The sequence below is a fragment of the Atta cephalotes genome, assembly GCF_000143395.1.
Source record: "Atta cephalotes unplaced genomic scaffold scaffold00005, whole genome shotgun sequence".
Classification (NCBI taxonomy): Eukaryota; Metazoa; Arthropoda; class Insecta; order Hymenoptera; family Formicidae; genus Atta; species Atta cephalotes.
In genome coordinates this window covers 4396148-4419653 of record NW_012130069.1, presented here as the reverse complement: position 1 = coordinate 4419653, position 23506 = coordinate 4396148, and the positions used below count along the sequence as shown (strand labels likewise).

At 37.1% G+C, this 23506-nt stretch overlaps 1 protein-coding gene across 1 annotated transcript in view; it reads right to left on the bottom strand.

Moving 5' to 3' along the window:
• LOC105626340 (optomotor-blind protein) overlaps positions 1-23506 on the bottom strand; it is a 96484-nt gene that overhangs the window by 68553 nt on the left and 4425 nt on the right. Inside the window, exon 2 of the mRNA XM_012207642.1 lies at positions 18132-18447. Within this exon, the coding sequence (XP_012063032.1) occupies positions 18132-18447 (316 nt within the window). The remainder of the gene's footprint in view (positions 1-18131; positions 18448-23506) is intronic.

Genomic DNA, 23506 nt, shown 5'->3' with positions numbered 1-23506 from the left:
GAGAGAGAGAGAGAGAATATGAATCGCACAACGCCTTATTTACTACAATTTACACACACTAGTTTCGCGCTTCCGACATTTCTCCTCATAAATGCAAACGCATTATTAAGGAAGAAAGCAGAAAGATAAAGATGAATAAATAAACGTGAGAATAACTAACAATAAATGATTTAAATATATTTAAAAAAACGCGTTAATATTTTTATATTTTACGTATCCAAGAAAACAACTATATTTAATTTATTTTATCGTGGTTGTACAAACTTTTACTGATTTACAAATTTTCGAGGCTCGAATGGGATTTTCTTTATCTCTTTTTACGCTGCAATTAAGAAAGGCCTCGAGCCCTTCACGTGCGCGGTTTCTTTCTCGCAGCGCTGAGAAATTCAAACAACGTGCCGATGGAACGTTACGACTTTGCGCGACTAATCGTTATGATTTCTCTGGGTCGTGGCCGGAGGCCGTAGAAAAAGAACCCTCGTTATTAGCTTGGCGAGAACGAGCTCCCCGGTAAGGCGTAACGATGCAGTGCGGCGGACGGATAATGCTCGTCGACCGGCAACGGCAACAGCAACCGTAACGTCTGTAACGCGCATACCCGTCGCATCGCATCGCCTTTATGCAACATGCAGCTCGCCAAAGAGCTTGGACCGATTCTCCCCGCCTCCACCGTCACGCACTCATCGATAAATCGAAAGGGGGGAATCGTTATTTACGGCGCGTCATTACACACGACGGGGACGCGCCACCGAAAGAATCCCGCGCAACCCGGTAGCTTTAAGTTAATTTATTTTATCGCTAAGACCGCGCTACGCGCCCACCGATGATTTGCTTTCGCGTCCCTCTTTCGCATGCCCATTTATTTCTCTTTCTCTCTCCGTCAATCTCTTATACCACTCTTATACTCCTTATCTTTCTCTCCTTCTTCAACTTCTCGTCGATCTCAGCCTACGTAACGGGTGACACGCGAATCGTACACGCGAATCGTACACGCGGTACATATAAGTCTTCCCCCACCCCCCTCTTCTCCGTGAGTTTCTTATTAAGAGATTGAGCTTTTTGCTTTTAACATTGCTAAATGACTCCTGTTTGAAACAAAAGTTCGCATGCACGAAAAAAAAAAAACGATTTTGTTGAAGTACCTAAAAATTTAGTTATAGATACAGATCTGAAAATCATTCTGTTGAATATCATCAAATTAAATACGTAAAATGTTCAAACTCGGTTGCCATATATATAGAATGTCAAAATGCTTTTTGCATTGCTTATGCTTGCTCTTTTCCGTAGGCAAGAATTAATCAATATTTGCTATGTGAATTATACATATGTCTCGTCAATATGAAAATCTGTAAGTTTTAATAAAAATTCCTTAATGTCGAAGATCAACGACTTGTTTACCTTCTTCTTTACTCTTTCTTGCGGAAGCACCAGTTACAAGGACACGGTTCATCGTATCTTTCACGCTTTCCAAGGTAAGAAGCACATAAAATATAGGTTTAAGAAATCGTACGACTCTGCGCAAAAGGGACACCGCGTCGAGGAAATTAAAAAATCCTCCCGAAACTACACTGTAAATCAGCCACGTCACAAACATGTCGTTCCCCCCTCCCCCTCCTCACCTCTCTTCATTCTGAATCCCGATGAATCAATCGCGCTGTATATCACAAAATTATCGCGTGCACTTCCAGCGTCGTTATTTTAATCTGCTTACGCTGTTACGTCTCGCAAATTTATCGACATGTCTCATAACGATACGCAAACCGTTCTTCTCGGCATTTCGACTTCAGGAGGAAGCGAAACACCCCGGAAAAGATCGGAGAAGAGTGCAGCGAGGTGAACAAAAGGAGACGACGAGAGGAGAGGAGAGTTTATGGGACGACTAAGGGCAAGACACAAATCTATTCGTGAACTGAGAATAAAAGAAAAAGATGCAAGAAGAGCAAGGAGAGGAAAGTCACCTCTCCACCACCTTCCTATCCTCCATCTTCTCCTCCTTCTTGCCGCCCTGTTCACTCCTCTCGACTGCGCGAGACTCTTGTCGAACAAATCGGTACAAACGATCGTCGTAAAGCAGTTAAGGTCGAGTTTATATACGCCTTTCTACCGTAGGGCCCCGCGTACAGGGCTCCAAAGAGAGATGAGCGAGTGCGATAGGGAAACCGATAGTCGCCGCTCTCTGGCATCGCCAGGGTTTCGAGAGCTTCTTCTCCCTTCATCCTTCGGTCGCATCTCCTCTCACCAGGAACCCCCGCAGCGAGCAACTTTTTTAACCGGATCCGAGAGAGGAGGATCGACAGAACATACCCAAGTCGCGTCTCCAAAAGTTCTCCGAACCTTTCGTCCTAGCTTTTTATTACGGATGCGATTTAGATGAGATGGAAAAGCGTCGCATATATCTTTGTTTCAACTCAGTTCTCAACTCGAAATCGAAAGAATTATTTCATATCTCATAGCTTTTGTAATTTGTCAAAACTTGGATTAACAATCTTTATATCTTATAATAATTCCTTAAGATAAAAAAATCTATTTTAGTAGTCTGAAATTTTGATTGACTACGACTTTGAGGAGAAAAAACTGTAGCACATGACACAGCAAATTAAGATCTTGAAAGAAAATAAGGAGATATATTCACATATATGTATATCGAATGACTCTCATCACTTCCTGCTGCTCCGAAGGACAGCGGGCAAAAGTTTTGTGGTCGAGAGAAGACTTCGTGGTAGCTCCGGTATAATTCCGGGCGTTTATGACTTGCCAAGAACAAATAATAATTTAGTGGGCGTCTCCCGGCCTTCACCCCCTACTCGGAGAAATCCCTCTTCTCTCTCCCTCGACAAACTCTATTCTCGCCGACCACACTGTATAAATAACGAGTGGCGCCAGCCGAACTTCCACTGTTACATTATCTCTTATGGTTTACACGCTATAGGGCACGCCACGGCCATCATTATATCTCTCGTCTTCGCGTCTCCATGCGGGCGTGTGCGTGCGTGTGCGTGCGTGTGCGTGTGCGTGCGGAGACTCTCCACGTCGTGATCTCGCCATGCGGCCGTCCCTATAAGATTTCTTATTAGTCTTCTTCAACTCAGGTGTGAGAAACTCGGAGAACTCGGCTCGATCGTAATGACGCACGATCGATTACGTACCGGGTGTCGTAAATTTACAGCCGCTATAAAATATGACGATGATCATCGTCGTATGACGATGGAAGAAAAAAAATTTGTTATTAAAATTAACGCACGCGATACTTTCACTTCCCCGATTTTTTTCTTCGTTTCTACTATGTTTTCCCTGCGGCGCATGAAATAACAAATCGACCATGAAATAAACGGTGTTAATTATTTGATATTGACAGGCATTAAAAAGATAAGAGAATAATGTATATTGATATTACAAGATAGTACGGATGTTTCTACGGCTTTTGAATTAATAGAAGACTGCTACAAGTGGGGTAACCACCGTACAGTGTATAGCCGTATAGCGGCAGCTGGTGAATGGCGAGGTACCTATTAAAGTCCTCCAGATAAAGCGCGAGATTAACTTACCCGCATACGATCGCTAATTAATCAGATCCAGCTTGTCGCTGCCGGCTTAATATCGTGCTTGTGATGTAGAACAACATTTGCACGAAGAACAATCTCGCGACACTTGAGCTAATCGATCGTTATTTATAATGACAAATGCAATTGAAAACGCAGATTGATTCAAATTTCTTTCCACATTCATGTACATAATTATGAATAAAATAATTATAAATAAATAATTTCCGAGAAAGTTAGATCGAGTGATTTCAATTAATAATTTTTATGCCACGCTCATTTCCGCGAAGAATTTTTGCAGGAAGATGACAACGTTCCAAAATAAATTTAAAAAACTGACGAACGCAAGAAAGCGCCGTCCTGGAATTCAACATCTTCTTGTTTCACCCTGGTGTTTCACATTGAATTCACACTTTCCACGCCGTGAGAAAGGGGTTGGCTCGCGCGTCATATTCAAGTGGCGTAGGTTAGGCCGAAGGCGAAGAAGACGCCCGTAACAGCTTTCTATTTGCATACTACCGCCTCTCCGCGTTTTCATCCGCGAAACCCCTCCTTTCGACACCACCGTTATTTGCATTCAGAAATTGGCCGTCGACCGCATAGCGATCTCCTTCCTTCCTACCTACCACGCCACTACGTATCTCACATTCTCTCCCTTCGTTGGTCTTAGCCTTCGGAAATTTTGAATGAGCTACCAGCTCGGTTCTCTGATTGTGAGATCCTTTTGAGATACTTTACGATGAGATATAGTGTCACCTTTAATTATTTTAAAAGTCAAAATAATAAGAGTATTAATTGAATCGCAACACACGTTTAACTCTTTCAAAAAGTATTTCATGAGCTTTATATTGTATATAAACAAGATTTAATCCCTCAACAGAATCTGATATTTTGTGAAATATGTAGGTATACATAGAGAAGATGGTGATATTATGGTTAGTATATGTGTATATTGTAATTTCCCTTAATATAGCGAATCTTAATGATTACTTATGGAATTATTTGTTCAGTAGTTTTCGCCGTTACATCATAACACTAATATACTAATACTCAATAGCCACTTATTATAACGCATTTTTGCAAGTATTTCGAAACGTCGTTGAGGTACATTTTAGCATTTAATTGTACTATTTCCTCATTTTTCTTAAACTTGAGTATTATCACACAAATATATGTATTTTTTGTTGGTATTGTTTGCTATTTAACATTTTATTTGACTGTATATGTTTTGAATTATGCGAATTTAAACAATAGCATAGCATTTCGCTAATGTGGCCCTCTGTGGGTATTGATTACTCACGGTCTCTCTTTTTTGAAGTTTTCATATCAAAATAATTATTTGATAATCGATTGTAGTTCTACTAATAATCTATAGTTTATATTTCGTGTACTATTTTTAGTAGCATAGTACTGAGCATCTTATATGCAGAAGTTATGTGAATGTACATTTATTTGCATACATTCTAAGATATTTTATCTTTTTGTTAATTGTGTTGACCAAATACTGTTTTCTAAGTAAAACTAATTTTTTAAAGCTATTTTTATGAAAGGTCATTACCATCCATGTTTTTGTTCGAATCATTATGCAATGTGACGCTACATTTTTATTAATAGTGTTCTAAGCAATAAATATTTCGTAACTTTGAATCCAGAATCGATTCAACATTTTAATTAATGTAATAATCAAGTTTTAAACTTAAATATTGATTATTAATCAAGTTATTATGTAAAATGTAACAGGGATGCCATAATACCACCATCTTCTCTATATATTAATATTTTTAATTTATCTAATAGGGTACAATATGTCTAGATATGTGTTTCAATTAAATTTACAATTTATTCTCGCGATATAATTAAAATGTTCAATCAATCATATAGACCGTTTTTCTTGAATATTTATAGCGCATATAAATATATTTATGCGAATAATGCTAAGTTTTATAAAGTTTGTTTTTATCGTTAGAAAAATATACTCGTTTTAATAAATGCAATCCGCCGACTTTTTCAATCTCCTTTTATCTTTTGGCTAAATCGAAAAATATTCTTCTAAGGTATATCATCCAAATTGAGTTTTAACGCGGCAACTGTAACGGGCGAAAAAAAAAAGAGAAAAGAAGGATCCCGTTGGACGCAAGGAACTATAATTATCCTTCCGCATACATATCAGTCCTGGCAGTTTATATTTATATTTCGTAATTATAAAAATGAACGCGCACCGCTGTGTCCATCAAGATTTAAACCAGCTGTAATGCACGTAATACGATGCCCGGCTATTAACGCGCCGCGTTGTTATACATTCGTGCGATACGAACAGCGCACCGAGTCGAGGTGTATGCGATGCGCGATGCGCGATGCGCGATGCGCGATGCACAGAGGAAATGTGTCGCGAGGCGCTTAATTAGACACTTCATGGACACACCTATCGTGTTCAAGGACCGATAACGTTACACACGTTTTATCGTAAACTCGAGCTGATCCATGCCATCGACATTATCGGCGATTTTCTATTATATCTATATATTTCGTTTCGTTATCGAACGTGACTATCGTCAACCACAGTTTTGGATCAATTGTCCGTGTCGATTATTTTTCCCTTTTTCCGTTCAGACTCGTTCAGTTAACAACGCTTTGCATTCCGTACTGACAATGTGCATCCGAGTGATTCGAGAGATTCGGGACTTTATCCTCAATATTAATCGAGAAGACCGTCACTCATCCAACATCAATGCCCTATTAAATTCGAGCGGGCCCGCTTTCAACGTATCGAGTTTGAAGCGAGCGTCGAAAAAGATGATCTCGACATATCGCGAGAGGATAATAGGTATCGTGCTCTCTACTGACGGATAATAAAGCTCTCGCACCTGTTTGAGGCGCACGTCAGATCGCAATCGCCGTTTAATCCCGCCGCGCCGCGCCGCGCCGCGCCATTCCAACGCCGAGAATGAGCAATGTGCCGCGGCAACTTTAAATTAATATATTCCCGCGGAATTCGATCTGATAACGTCTATCCGATCACCTCTTTCCCGCGGCTCGATAACGTGCACACGCAGCAGCGCCGATCGATCAAGATCCAGCAACGTAACTGCGGCAAGCTATCATAAAAGCCTATAACGTGCGTTTTTACTTATTATTATATGGCGTAACGTGAGGAAGGGCTAAAGTTAGTTACATTACACATCAAATTTATGAATCATTAATTTATTGGCAATGTATCGAATATACGCGTAAATGCTCGATATTATTTCACCGATTGTTCATCATTTTGGAATGTAAATTGTTGCTCGAGATCCCGTCGCGCCTTCCTGCATAGCGTGTTAACAAATTTTCACCTATGTTTGTGGAATTTTCCGCCACATTAAGCGTCGCGAGATCGGCAAGGTTTTCTCCATGTGACTGTCCTTCTCGTGACCGATTTATCGCGATCGGTGAACGATGGTCGACGCTTCCGCGTATATATGATATGATTCGTGATTCCGTGCTATTTGCATTATTTCTATTGCGGCCTTTATGACGCGTACCTATTTAAAGCGCGGCCTTAAAGACGATGCATTCTGACCTGACGCGGCACAATATCGTACGACATTGTTCGAATAACAGTACGGCAATAATTTGATTTTCGCAACGCATTCTACGAAGAATGAGAATTTATGATGCACGCATATAACTGCGCAAGTAGCCTCGAACTTGTATTCACCTGTATTTTTATTGCGGACTGCTCTGAAAAACCGTCGCGCATAAGCAAATCGCGAACACGGTTATCCCCGTATCCATGATGGATGGTCGCGACAAGTGGCAAGAAAATATCGCACTTTATGCGCAAATGTATCACCGTGACAATGCAGTGTATTTAACGCCTCATTACCTCGCCGCATGCTAATATATTCGCATTAACCTTCCGGTACGTGGCATTGACTATCAATTGTAAGTAGTAATTTCTGTACATTCATTACCTTGAGAAATTTGGCAATGAATTTTAAAATATGATTTCAATAGAACTATATCTAATAAATGACATGGCATAGTAATAACGTCCAATAAATATAATAAATATTTTCATCTGACAGAGAAGTGATCGGTGAAACATTGAGAATATTCTCATCAGCACAGAGATTTTGAGATCGACAGGCAATAACAGGCGTAAATAAAATTTCTTTACCTCCTCTACTTTTTATATTTTCATAAAAGCCGTATTTTTTTCTATCTTTATTTATACTTTAATTTTATTGAAAAAAAATTTAGCTATCGAATAGTAAAGCTCGATGATGGAAATTCAATCAATATGGATGCGTGACTTGCATGCAACCGACACGCGCCAAGTTTCGCGCCGATCGTTAAATGTCGCTCATGGTATGAAAAGTGCGGGTTTCCACGGATAGTTGGAAGCTTACAAGTAAGAAAAATCATTCTAAAGCGCGGGTTCAGCACTTTCTCTTATTGAGCGTCACGCAGTACGACGCGCGCAAAACAGCTTTGCGTGCGTCGATACGATGGGATGCACTATCTCGTAATCGCGTGTACGGGCTTTTGTAACCTTGAGACACACGCCGCCAAGTGCCGTCGAAGATAAGGACACTCGCGTTTGAATAAAGTAAAAGAAAAAAGAAAAGAACAAAGTCGACGAAGAAAGACTACGTCAGTATGAAAAACAAGAAGTATAAAGAACAGAGAGAAGATAAGAAAAGAAGAAAGTCAAATATGGATAAAAAGTAGTATTGAAAGATATTAGACAAATGGATGAATGGATGAGTGATTTAATACTAAAAACAGATTCACACGCGATAATAACTTAACTTAATAATATTGTTTATATAACAAAATATCAAAGAAAAAATTAATTGCAAAGGCAAAAACAAGAATGAGATATAGGTAACAAGATACAATGAAGAAGCAAAAACGACATGAGACAAGGTGGTTGAAGACGCGAAAAACTTGTCGATTAGTGAACAAATAATAAGATAACAGCCGCCTGGGGAAACAAACGATTTCTTTCTTTCTTTTTTTTTTTAATGTAAAGCCACGAAAATCAGTGGCAGCCGCGGAACATTGTCGTTATCCACATCGAATCGCAATTGAAATTACGCAATCGTATCTCTTCGTTTTCCTTTTTCTTTTTTTTTCTTTTTCATATACGAGACAATACGCGTGACGATTTTCACATGGCGATCGAGGCCACATGAGAGAAAGGTGTAACCGATATAGGTATCTATAGAGCTGTTGGAGACAAAGTGCCTGCGGCATGTACCAGCGCGGTAATGAATTGACGCTTTGGCTAATATTTATGAGCGGTGATGCAAGAATGTGGCGATTATATCCCCCTCCCCTTCCCCTCGATTTGTATAATTACCGGGCACGCGGAATGTACAGGACAGCTATCGTTTAACTGGCACGGAAAGATTATAGGCTTCGAATGCGAATACATTGCGCTAATATCCCGCAAACAGGGGCGTCGCTTACGTTTTTCTTTCTTTATTGTGTGTACGTTTTCGACACGAGCACCAACTTGATTCTCCAAAACGGTGGCTGCGACGGTCTTAAATCAACGCTCATGATTTCAGTTTTTTTCCCTTCTTTTCCTTCTTGCTTTATGAAATGTCTCTCTTCGGATAATGATCTTCGAGACTCGCTAATGACTTTCGTCGAAGCATAAAGCGTAAAACGCGATACTTGACAGCGGAAAAACTAGCGGAACGTGAGAAGGCTTAAAGTCGTCCAGTGCAGATACCATCGCTCTTAAAGAGTGTGACCTGGAGAGTGGAGGGCGTTGAAAGAGTGCAAAGCAAGGCCAGGCACTTAAAAAAAAAAACTCGACTATTCTCTCGAGCTCGATTTCTTATATGTCTCGCTCCGAAATATGACGAAACCGAAATGTCAACTCGCCGTTACGAACTGTCGGTTTCAATATCCCGACACGAGAGACTTCCTTATTAGCGTCACGCGAAGCTCGCGAGACGAGTCGATTGCATTGACGCAAGCTACTTTCACACCGAAAGATAAACAGCGATTTATAGGTATACATCTCTAATATTAATCAATCGTAACAATTGTATTTTTAATCCGATGTGATCACAATCTTTTTAAGAGCAGAAGCTTTATAGAACTCATTATTTTATTATCGCGTCATTATATTATTTGTTTATATAATTAGTATTAGATATTCATTAGAAAATTGTATAATGTTTAAGCCTCTGTTTACAATCATATTTTTACTTCCTACCACACAATTTGGATCTTTTAACTTGAACGTTAAAATCTTTTTATTTAAAAATTAAATAAAAATAAGGAAAAATAGAAATGTATTTAAAAATGTGTAAAGCAATATAAGGAAACCAGATTCCGTTCTTTTTTATTTAAAAGTGAAAAAGCTCGCTTGTGGCAAAAAAACAATCAAATTGCAAACAAACAGTTAAAAAGGAATTTCTCATTTCTCAGTTTCGATATTATATATTTAATATTAAATATACGAAAAAAAATCATTCAACTTGCTTCTTAAATTTTCTCATTATATTCAAGTAATGACGTTATTGCACTTCAGCGTAAAAAAAAATTAGGTGCGAAAAATCGAAGCGACAAGCAGCGAAAGACAGCGACGGCTCTACAAGGGAAGAATGGTCTTCTCGTTTTTTCAGACTCCCTCATCTCATTCGTAACGACCGTCATTGAATCGCAACCCCGAAGAAAACGTCGATACACGGCGATGGATATACCGACACTTCTACCACAATCGCGATATGCATTTTCAGCTTCGCGCGTGTGAGTTCACTACGACTAATTATATCGAGCTCAGTTATCCCGTGACAAATGCGCGCGATTCTGCACAGAAGAGGAAAGAGAGAGAGAGAGAGAGAATAACTTGATAAGGGCGCATTTGCTTTGAACGCAACAGAGAAATTGCGTGCAAACCTGTCACGCATGCGCGCGTATGATGGAGATGAAATGAACTTTAGCTATTGAGAAAGAAGAACGAGAGTGAGAAAGAGGAGGGGGGGGGAGAGGAACAGATGCCAAAAAGATAGATGCGCAGAAAAAAATGTTGCCTTCCTATAAGCGTGTTTCACGCAGATACCGCATCGACATTGCTCACAATACCATTTTTCGCACATCGGTATCGATATTATAGATTAATCATAAGATGTGTCGGAGCAATGTTTTGCAATTCTCGCAACCTGGACTTTAAAGACGTGCACGGTTCCTCTTTAGATTCAACGATTTGCGAAATAAACGACACCAAGAGAATATATTCATGTTTCACAAGATGTCGAAAACGGCACGAAACTATGCGATGGCTCGTGCCAGCGTTAGCCAAGAAATTGAAAGTGACGAAGATGAATGTTAAGCAGATTACATAAGATTTCACGGGTCCCTTTGATGGCTCGCGCTTTGTTTGTCCCCGTGGTCACTTTGCTCGTGCCTATTTGATTTGAAAAATCAAAAGAATTAAAGCACTTACACATCTCATTAAATCAATTCAAGATCGCAGTCTAAAAATGGATTTCAGCAGCGTCGGCACTGACGAATTTCGTGCCAGTCTGCTTTTAATTGGTGTTCTCTTAATTCAGCGCCAGTACGTGCACATGCGTGTGTGCAATGCGTGCGTGCGTGCATGCGTATATACCTATAAACATGAAATCTGTGAATGATGAGCAACTTGAAGGCAGTCGAAGGTGGAGGAAGAGAGGCAATTTTGGGTCCCGAGGCCCTACTCCCCTGTCTCCTCCCGTCGCGTCGTGGCGCTGACTCTTCGTTCGGAGCATCGAACACGAGCACAGCATAAAATTTTCGCCCAAATCTCATCTCCCCTTCATCATCTCTCTGTCTCACTTTCCCTCGTACATTTTCATTCGCTCTTCCTCTTCCTTTCTCGAACGCACACCACACGACCCATTCGGGTTAAGGGTTTGTGTATCGCAACGGGTCCGGGTAATATCTCGTTTAGAAAGATTACAGGTTCGTGAAGAGGCTGCCAATGTATAAAACAAACATCGTTAAGGCTGCCCTATACTTAAGACCCCCTCTCCCCCTCCACCCGTTTCCGGCCCCACCCCACATACCCCCTGGCATTACATGCTCGCTATTATGTGCATCTATCTACGATACTGCTGCGTTTCATTGTATGTGCGCGTATATATAAATGCATAGGATGTCATGGAGAACAGTAGCAAGTATATATTTCCACAGAAAAATTCTAAACGTTACGAATTTAGGCTAAATTGAAAGCTTCACGTCAAACAAATTTTATTTTTCAGCTCTTTAACTATAACGTACAATCTTCTTTATTACCATAATATTTATTTAACATGAAAAAACAAGAAGTTACATCAATTAATGTTCAATTGTGAAGAATATGCTAAATACATCTTTGCTGCGAAATACTTTCTTCAGAACACCCTTATTCAAAGTAATGCTGCGGGCGAGAGACCAAAAGGGTGAGAACGAGAGGACGTGGGGTGCGTCTGGTAGATCACGCACGCTTCAAGTGTAAAATGTGCTTTGCATGTAGTGACGAACGTGTCAAACGCGTATGCTGTATTGAGACGTAGACCACCGGACGGGATTCGAACGCGAGATCTAGCGAACGGATCCCAGTGTAATTTCCACGCGTATAATTATCGATGATCGGCCGTTGTGGAGACCCGGCGTAGTGCGGTGCGGTGCGGTTCTTGTTCGGTGTTTCGCTGAAACTCGATCGCGAACGAGCGGATACTACAACCAGACAGAGAGAGCACGAGAGAGAGAGAGGGAGGGGGGGGAGGAGGCAGGTTGGTTATTATTTATCGATGGAGATTGATTTAGAGCGCTGCTAGTCTTTGAGATTGCGATCGATCGGCGTCGCTCGAATCGCGAGCACCAAACGCGATTTTAGATCGATCGGGAAGATCCTCCGTCCAATCCTCCGATTCTGATAAGAACACTGTCGAGCCTGCTCATTTCAACAAGATTGACTCAATCTTTTGTTGGCTGATTATTCATGGTGTTTCATTAATGATGCGAGTATTTTCTCTTTAATAATCATAATTTCTTATGAAAAATAGTAGTGGTTTTTTATTTCTGCTTATTTAATCACTTAATCTCCATTCTACTGAGAATTATTAAAATTGTATCTTCTATAGACAATAGTTTGTCTTCGAAATTTGTAAGAATAATACTTAACTGAATTGCTATGTTAAGTCGAAACTTTTTAAAGATTAATATATATGTACTGTAATAAATTAACATTGTCACTATAATAATATTAATTTCTTGTATGAATGTCCACGTAACCATTATCGCTCAGTTTATTGTAGCATTTAAACCGTTGAATAAATTTTAGATATACAACAGCTGTCACATAAGAAAGAGGGATAATTATTACAGTTCGATAATGGATCATTACGATGTGTATCATTGCACACGTATAAATTAATTGTCGATTTTAAATCAGTCCTTCGTGTATTCAACTTGCTGTACAATGTTGTAAATTAAATTACTAAATATCGCGATCAATTATTATTTTTCACATTTTAAACTTTATATTTATCAAAGATGCAACTAAGATTGGTAGATCATGATAAGCATGCGCTGAAATTGTTTTATGTGTGTGTGTGTGTGTGTGTGTGTGTGTGTGTGTGTGTGTGTGTGTGTGTGTGTGTGTGTGTGTGTGAGAGTCATTTATTATATTATTAAAATTAATAATAATAGCTAATAGCTTATTGACAATATCACGTTTAAAGCCGGAATTCATAGTCGTAAATGGTTTTTAATCTTTAATTGAGAATGTAATTAATTACAGATTCATATTTTGAATTGGTATTTTATATCAAATGTATGTTTTATCTGTATTTGAAATTTGTGTTTGAAAAAACTATTATTTACGATTATACGATTGAAGATGTGTTATAAAAGAAAAAGATGTATGACAATGTGCTCGTTAAGGAGGTTCTCGCATTTGATGAAAGATAAGATCTGCACGGAGAGAATTATCTTTTAAAATTTATCCTGAAAATATAGTAGTTGTGGTACAATATTTTACCATGCACTTCAGTAAAATTAATCAAACTTATTTTATATTTTATTGTAGTTTAAATAATAAATGAGAGATTTACATTAAAATTCCTCGAAATACAATGTTGTCCCCACGACTATCATATTTTCAGGATAAACTCTAAAAAAAAATTATTTCCATGTACAATATACATGTAATACAAAAGTTAATAATATCAATAATATCTAAAAAACATTTCATTGACTTTTATCATTTTGAAGATATTTAATTCTAAATTTATAGAATTTTCAACATTTCAAGTTGGAGGTATGACTCTATTCTGCAGAGTTATTCTTTTTTTAAATTGAGACACTTGCATATAAGGCAATTTAAAAATCGTTATAATTATAAAGTAAACACTTAAGTTTATGTTTTCGTAAAGTTTCATTTAAACTAACCGTTTACAAGAACTTTATATTCTTCAATGAAAAAAGCTAAAGTATATATCAAATGGATGATACATCAAATGAGTATCTTACAACTTTTATTTTGTCATTTTGAAAATATGTAGTAACATATAAAATTAACAATAATTACATATAATGGCATAAGATAGTATTAGTAATCTTTTTATTCCATTATTTTAATCATTTTATATATTATTATGAATAAACTGTCTTGACTAGGAAGTAGAGCGCGAGAACCTCCTTAATATACATATACATTATACATATACATTATACTATGTATATGTAGAGTTTATCATTCAAATAAACAAACGAATGATTCAAATTTACAATTTCGTCAATTCGAATAATAATTTATAAATCAGCGTTTCATAAAGTAAAAAATATATCTGAAGATATATACTATACAAATCCTTATAAAAATTAAATATAAATTGATGAATAATCAAAAAATTTATAAAACTGCGATTATTCATTAAATAATGATTATGAATACTGACCATGAATATGAAACCTAAATGTAACACAATTGATATATGTATACAACATTAGTTTGATTTTCAAATTTTAAAACAATTTTTCTTGTTTTTGTTTCTATGAGTTTCTATTTTCTCAGTAAAAATTTATATAAGGATTACTAATTACCACTGATTTTATCTAAGCTATTGATTCTCACAGCGCAATCTCCTAAAACGATCCTTCCGTCGTTGCGACTCTAATGACACGAATTGGAAGATTAAAAGAGCAAACGTACGCGTTCGTGAGAAGTGAGGAAAGTGCGTTAACCGAAGATCGAAGGAAAAGAGCGAGGAAGATTTAATCCGGCCGATACACGCATTCACGAAGGGCGTTCGACGTTTTCACATCGGTATAAGTCATAATCCACGTACCCGCGCCCGCGCGTGCTTTAGCACCTGTATGCATCGCACATGAAATATGTAAGCGTGTATGCTCACCCTTTCGTCGCGCGGTCGCGTGCTCTAGTCTCAACTATTATAGTTTGCGTCGCGTCGTCTTCATTCAGACTCGATATGCTTGCCCGTTTGCAGCTCGATCTATCATCGCGAAATAGAGCTCGGCTCTTCATCGTTTCTTTCTCTCTCTCTCTCTCTCTCTCTCTCTCTCTTCTTGGCTTACTCGTTCGCCGCCTTCCACATCAAGCGCGCTATTTTCTTTGCCAGCACGACAATACTACTACCGAGCGATCATGACTTCGTGGAATAGGGTAGGTAGATAAGTTCACGCTTCGAGAAAAGGAGAAAGCAAAAATTGAAGGGCAAGAAAGTGAGAGAAGGAAAAAGGGAGGGCACAAAAGGATAATCGAGGATGGTGGGAGTGACAAGTTTCAATTGCTTGACGACGAAGGGAGAGCCACAACAACTTCGCAGTGATATCTTCTTACCGCGCTACACACAGATATCTTCTTGCGCTGCTACACATCATCGGGAAAGTGCTGTGTGATGCAACTCCTATACACGTGCATGGGGATCATGGGATCGTTATATGTGAGGACACGTGTGCGTTATACGTGCGTGATACGTGCACGCAATAATGAGAAGTAAATGCTCCTCAAGAGAGAAGCGCAAATTCTCATGTAATAAAATTGCTTGTCCGTAGTGATGCTTTCTTCTCGCAGGACCTAAAGATAAAACCGATATGTCGCCTTTATAAGTTTTTACTTTCTTTCTTTGTATTATGCTAGAAAAAATCAGAATAAATCAAATTTGCGATAGAGACAATTCTTTTCAATATCTTCCTATGTATCTTAATTAATCTTAATTAATTAACATTCTTTTTAATAATAAAATTTAAAAACGTCTCTCTGTTCAATTTAAGGTATCATTTGCCAAGAGAATTAAAAACTCTGCATTGTGTGTTCGCGATCATCAATGAGCAAATTGAGACAACCCGCATGAGATCTTTTTCTCATGTTCATTTAAGGTATCAGGTTCGTTCGAGAGTACTTTACTCGCGGCTACATCTCTCAAACAAAGTTGTCAAGTTTCTTATGTATGTACACATATTTCTACAAGAGCAAAAATTTATATGTAACTAGTCTTCGAAAATATTTTTTACAAAATTGTCCCAAAATTTATGACTCAAAATATCGCAGCATAAAAGTTCTCGAAAAATTAAGTAAAAAAAGTTTTGTAAATTTTTATTTTAAACAGTCGTTTTAGAGAGTTACAAGAGTTTTAATATAACTAATCACAGATCGTTATGGCCACTTGTCCATGAGTCGCGCGTACGATAGCATATTTATGCTGAAGTGCGTTCACTAATATTCACACAGATAACCGTCTGTAATTAGCTATGTTATTTAAATCTTTATTGAGGTGCAGAATAGACTTATTCGTCAGTTTCAATTTTTAAATACGATACGAAAATTTACGATAGCAAACAATGTCCCTTTACAGTGACATACTTATAATTACATTATACAATCATGAGTGCTCTTTATGAGCACAAGCATAACTTTTACATAGTCAACATATTCTGTTCAGAAATATAAATATTATCGCAAGAAATCAACGAAAAGAATCCTGCTCTATCCTATCTCAAAAACTACTGCTTGAAATAAAAATTTATCTTTTTACTTAATTTTTCGAGATCTTTCTTACTATAGTATTTTAAGTCGCAAATTTTAGAACATGCTATATAAATTTAATACTTTTAGTACTTTTTACAATATTGCTATTATATAATATTAAATTATACTCAATTTGAGTTTTTGATCATTTCTAGGTCATTACTGCTTCCACTCAATATATTAATTAAAATAATGGACTTAAACAATATGATTTAAACTATTAAATTTTATTCAAATTTAGTTTATTATTTGCTAAATATCATACGTTAAGTATCGAAAGATTATTTTATTAAATTTTTTAATATTTTTATTTTAATATTTTTCTATTTTAATATTTTTCTTCGTTTCTATTTTTTATTATAAATTAATATTACATTTTTGTGTTAAAAAATAAGATTCTAAAATTTTTTGACCCTTCATGGCTTTATACTAATAAAATATTTGGTTTTTCAAATATTTTTCAGCATATTTTTTCTTTTCATTGTAATTTATTTGCTTGATCTTTTTAGAAAGGTTAATACTTCTAGTATTAATATGGATATCGTTATGTTGTTTACTTCGAAACTAAGCAATGCAACCACAGAAATAAATTAATTTGCATTGTGATGCACATAAAAATTAAAAATAACAAAATTTGTTTAATTCAAGAAATTAGGTTACCACTGTTCCTTTAATATCTAAGATCATGATACACAAAAAAACTTAAGCAGTAAAAAAAGCATAAACAGTAAGCAAATTGACCAATTATACAAAGACTGTACACTCAGAAAAAAGTTTTGTTGATATATAACCAACCTCAATTTTTTGTTGCCCTAATCAAAAATTTGGTTATTCTAATCAAATTTTTGGTTAGGATAATAAAAAAGTTGAGATTGGTCACATATCAACGAAACTTTTTTCTAAAGTCATAGTAAGCAGTAACAAGTTCAATATGTTGATTTCCTTGTTTACGTTTTACTGGTCAAGATTTTTTTGTGTGCTGCAGCTTTTACAGTGTACTACCTTTAGCGTAAAGTTGTCTACAGAAATATTTTTAACTTAAGTTCACTAGCAAAAAAAGGATTTTCGCACTGACAATTAATCATACTTAAACGTGAAAAACATTTTCAAATAATCGAAAGAAGAATAATTAAAGATATGAAAATTATACGTACATTTTAGATTATTTTTTAGTATCTCTCTGGCGATAGTAAAGTAATAATAAAAATAAGTCTTGTCACATATCGAAAGAGGAAAATATAGTGCTAAATATCACAAGTTGGCAGTATCGTTTAATACAAATATGCGCGACTCATATATATTCGTCGATATTATATTTATGTCAAAACGAAACCGCAATTTTCGATAACATGTCATGCAATCAGCAAGATATCATAATGGACTAGCAAAGTTTGATAGCTTTGGTCATTTGATGTCTGTTAAACATTACAAATTCATGTAGACGCGCGCGTGCGATGAAACTTGGTAGATGATATATTCTGATTGCTTTCGTCTTGGGAGAGCCAACGATCGCTCAATTAGCAACAAAGGATCGTAATCATGATAACGATGTCGAAGATGACGTTGACACTTACCGGCCGCTCTTCGTGATGACCATTTCTGTCCCGAGCTTATGAAATTTCTCCCAGAGCTCTTTGCCCTCGAGCGTGACTTTGGGGTCATCGACGACACCGTCCTCTTCCGGATGATGAGGGGGTACGAGGGGATGATGTGGCGCCGTGAGGGGATGATGCGTGGCCAAAGGATGCGGTGATGTATGGAGCATCCCCGGCGGTAGAGGCGGCCTCAGAGGCCTCATCGTAGGACCACCGGGACCTTGATGATGGTGATGTAACGCCGCTGCGGCTGCCGCCAGAACTTCTTCCGGCGTATGCGGACCCAGACCTAGGCCTGAAATTTTAGCGAATGTTGTGCGATTTAGTTTGAAAAAAAATATATCAGTACCTACTTGTTTTTTATTACAGATTCTTTATATATAGATTATTGCGTGATAGTAAGAAAGTACGGCAAAAAAAAAAGAAAAAGAAAAATAATGAAGACATCTAGCAACTATTTTTCGGTAGGATTAATTTAATTAGAGGGCTATAATTATGGTTGGTAATCGAAAATCGATATCAGTATGACGAGCAACATCTAGTCTCTCTCACTATTCCATGTAAACGCAAGATGCGAGCTGTCGATCCAGCGAAAGGGCTGAAAATCAGCGATGAAATAACAAGTAAAAGACAGCTGCTTTAAGTTTCGCGAGGGTGAATCACCTGGCAATTCACGATAGCAATCCCCGGAGGAAAGTTGTGGATTCTCCTCTACATCTCCCCGATGACCACCTTTTCTCTTCACCTGACTCTGCTCCGGGGGGAAGGAGGAAGATCTCAAACTTCATCGTCTCTTCTTCCTCTCTCTGTTTCTATTACGATGTCTTAAAAAGGATGTTTTGTTGCAGAAATTGCGAGCGGACACGAATATTTATATACACTTTATTCTTGAACTGCAAAGATGCATCTCCAAGAATAGACCTATTCATGAATCAATAAAGCAATCTACATATATCATTTCTTTTATAGTAATAGAATATTGCATATCATTGATTTCAAATATAGCAACAGTATTGCAAATTAATTAAATAAAGGAATATAATTACATTTCCTCCGAGAGAAACAACTTTATACAAATGGAACTAATATGGAAATATATTATGTGGCGGAAAAAATTCTGTTTGCTTACTTAAAATGAAGTCGCAAAGTTTAATGTGATAAAATGATTCAGCAAAATCGAGCAAAGTTGCGACGATTTCTCAGAAGTATGACTTAAAATCGTATGCAGAAATTAAAAAATGAACCTTATTTCACGCGTTGTGTGTCAATGTGTGCCATTTCGTGAGAAATTGCATTAGTCGGATTAATCTGTCTAGATAACACTACCGTTTGCTATAATGTCAAGTTAGCAAAAATGATTAATGTAAATCACCGTTCATAAATGTTATGAGTAATGATGCAGTTAATAGTTAACGATGTAGATACGGCAGCTCCCGGTATTTCCTTTCAATCAATTACCATCTATAAACGGAAAAAATGCGAAAAACCTGTTACCGCGTAATGACTTCATGATTGTTACCGCGGCAGATCTCTGTAAGTCAATCCTGAGTTCGATAACTATTATCTTCAATAATCTTTGATCTCGTTTTCTCTTATGCATATTAATTATTCCGTTAAACATGTAAAAGAAAATATAATCGCTACTGTACAATACAATAATGTTTCTATCATATAATTTTTTTCGATAAGACATCGTGTCGATTAAAGTAATAATTCATATATAATCAGCAATGATTTACCTTCGTGTATTTATCACGCAATGCTTTCTTCTCAAAACGAATAATGATAATAATTATAATAACTGAACGAGTCTGTAATTCAGTCTATATGTATATGATTAACGTTCATTCTTTTTTCAAAGTTGTTGTGCGTTAACGGATGATATGTATTAGGAAATTTTTACAATAACGTAGAATCAAAGACGGCAAATGCTAAAATCACGTTATGACTTTTCTTAATTAATTGCTAAGAAGAAGATAACGTAATCTTAGTGTTCACGTTTATCTGGATAAACGGTATTGCAAAAACTCCCTATTTATTAACGCGTCGCAAAAAGATCTATTTGTTCATACAATCTATCTTTGATGGTTCATTCAAAAATGTTGCTAGTGTCATGTTAGAAAATACTTTAAACAATGCATTCTATGTCTAATAATAAATCTATGATCTAATTTCTCGTGCGTTATAAAGATAAACGTAATTGCGAAACGAAATAAAAACCGACATTAAAAAAAACAAAGCATTCTTAACGTTTGAAATATTTTGTTACATTATCTTGTTACCTGTCTGTGTAAGAGATCCGGGTTTGACTCCCGGCCGAGGCAATATTTTTCTCAATAAGTTTATTACAGTTTTTTAAGATTAATTTGGGAAATTTGAGGAGGTTATTAATATTTCAGATTGATTGCAACAATTTAGATTGAAAGTCCGACAATCATATTTCTGTAATTAATTCATTTATATGAATATATATAATAATTCAACATCTTAATATTCAAACCGTAGTGGCGCTTCGTATTTAAAGTAATGTATTTAACATAAACAGTCTTGTTTCCAATCTTATTGTCTGTACCTATTTATTTCATATATCCTAATTTATTTATATATCATTCATTCATATATAATTATATGTAATATCTATATCTGAAATTATTAAATTTTTCACATTTTTTTTTTTATATAGAAGGTGTTGCAATCGTTAATAAACTTTAGCCGACAATCACAACAGACAAAAGTTCGAAAATAAATGTATTATGTAACATTTTTACGAATCGCGCTCTCATGACAACAACATATAACAATACGTATATTGTACCTCTCAAATTACAGTCATAACATTAATTTATATGCGCGTTAAATATATATATATATATATATATAATCTTTTGTAATGCAATAAAACTCTAAACTGTAACGATACATAGCTTTAGTTTTGCACGATTTTGCATCCACGTGTACGTCTTTTTATTGTAAAATTATCGACTTCTCGTCGATAAATCAGATTGGCTTTTATATATGAAACTGTCCACGGCTCGTAATTTAAATTATATTCTGCAATCGTAAGATGCACGGTGTGCAGGAGATGAATAATTAGGTGATGCACGGACGAAAGAATTTGTTTGCAATCGTATTTGTTGTTTGCGCGTTACGTCGTGTATTTGCGTTTGTGTAAAGACAAGCGATGGATATAATACTAGAGTAAAGTTATGGGCACTAAGTCGATAATGATATACCGCGCGATCTTATAACAGATTTGCGAGACTGTTTATTCTAAGCGCGGTTTCTTGCCATCTCTTTTTTGTCGTTAATATATTTAAAATATTGGAAACATATCGCCTACCGTTTTGCCGATGTCCCGATCAAGATGTAATACGCAATGTGACCGCAATACGCAATGTAATTCATACTCGAGCATGTGACCACGATTACAAACATATCATGGTGTCACATCGGTCGTGTTATGTCGGACTTTCGCCAATGAACGAGAGATTGATCGCGCGAAATAGGGGATATTTTTACGCGTTAATGCATTCAGGAAACGGCTATAAATTCGCCGAAATTCGTAGCATATTAACTGAACGAAAGTGCTAGTGAACTGTGATGTTTGGTATTCCGTTCGTTTATCAAACGTACATCCCAGATACACGTACATCTAACGCAGCTGAATCGAATTTTATTGAACACTTACTCGCGTGCACTCGATGTATTTTGATTTTTATTCGTGAACCAGCAACGGAAATATACGCTCTTCGGTGCGACGCGACTGGCCGACACGATGTTCTTTAACCGTCGCGTTTTTTAGTAGGGCGCGTTATATTTTTCAGTTGAATCCACGCACAATGAGTACCGCTAAAAATGTTCAGCCGGACAGCCGCTAAAAATATGAGCGGAATAATACGATTGTTTACAATTGTGGTATCGCTGCTAATCGAGAGAGAGAGAGGAGAAAGAAAAAAGTAACTATCCGCAACGCGTATTTATGTAATGTCGAGCCACATTATTTCTTATCAAAGGAGATGAAACTTTGAGTGTTGTGTGACGCAAGTGCGAGGTTCCTGTCGAGATGACGGCGCGGATTAAGCCGCTCTTCATTTAATTTCCATTTATTTTGCTCTTTTACTAATTTTCGTGTCGCTCCTCGACCGCGTCGGATTGCATATTCATTATATTACTGGTGATTCCAACGTAAGTAACATTCTTCCTGTCGGGTATTCGCCAAGCCCTATTTCTATTTTAATGAAAACGGAAACATTAATTAGCATAAAGTATGCAACCTTGGGATACATATCTAGAGTTCTCGCGACATACACGAATCACTTATTGTGCTTAATAAGATAAGACTAAATATAAGAAAGATATTGAAGAATATTGAAACTTTCGAGATTTCGGGAAAAAGCTTTGTTGGAAAAAGCTATATCTGAATCGTTCAAGTCTGATTTCGGGACAATTTCGTGTTTGCGGTTACGATTTTTTGCGTATTAATTACGCGCGACATGGAACTTTGATCGCAGAACGTACGCTTTGTTACGCGTCACAAATACGCGGCGAATTTAATAACTCTCCCACGATTGGAAGGACCGTTATCAAGCAGTGAAAATACATTGCTTCATTGCGGCCAATTTATCAACGGTCGTGCGTAGCCTATTCTCTGCACAAGTAATACATTATTGAAAATTATAAACAAGCAGCAGGCGTATAAAGCCTCGATAAAATGCAGAACGCGGATTTTCGATTTACCGAATGTGATTTCTACGCCGCACAATACCTTAATACAATTGCTAACAGCAAGACACAACAATGCCCGCACATTTAATCGTACCACGATCACATTCGAATTTTCCATCGTTTTCACGAGCGGCGATTTTGCCACTGTTCGCCACATAGTCTTTTTACGTGTACACCTAACTGAAATGAACGACAGATTAATGCGATCGCCTACGAATGGGATTATTATCGTTCCGCAAAGTGGAACTAGAATTAATTTAACGATAAAGACTAATATATTTTATTTCGGACTTTAGAATCCGATCTAAATCTAATCGAACGTATTTACAAGGCGTTTTCATGTTTCGTCTTATAAATTGTCGCCGCGTTGTATATTCGACATGCACACGCACGCACGCGCACACACACACACACGCACGCGCGCGCGCGCCCATACACACACACACACCGCCCCCCCCCCACACACACACACACACACACACACACACACAGAGAGAGAGAGAGAGAGAGAGAGAGAGAGAGAGAGAGAGAGTACTACTTCTTTACCTTTCCTTACTTCTTACGTTTACTTTTACTTTTCTTTTCTTTTCCTTTCCTCCCTTCCCTTCCCTTCCCTTCCTTCCTTCCTT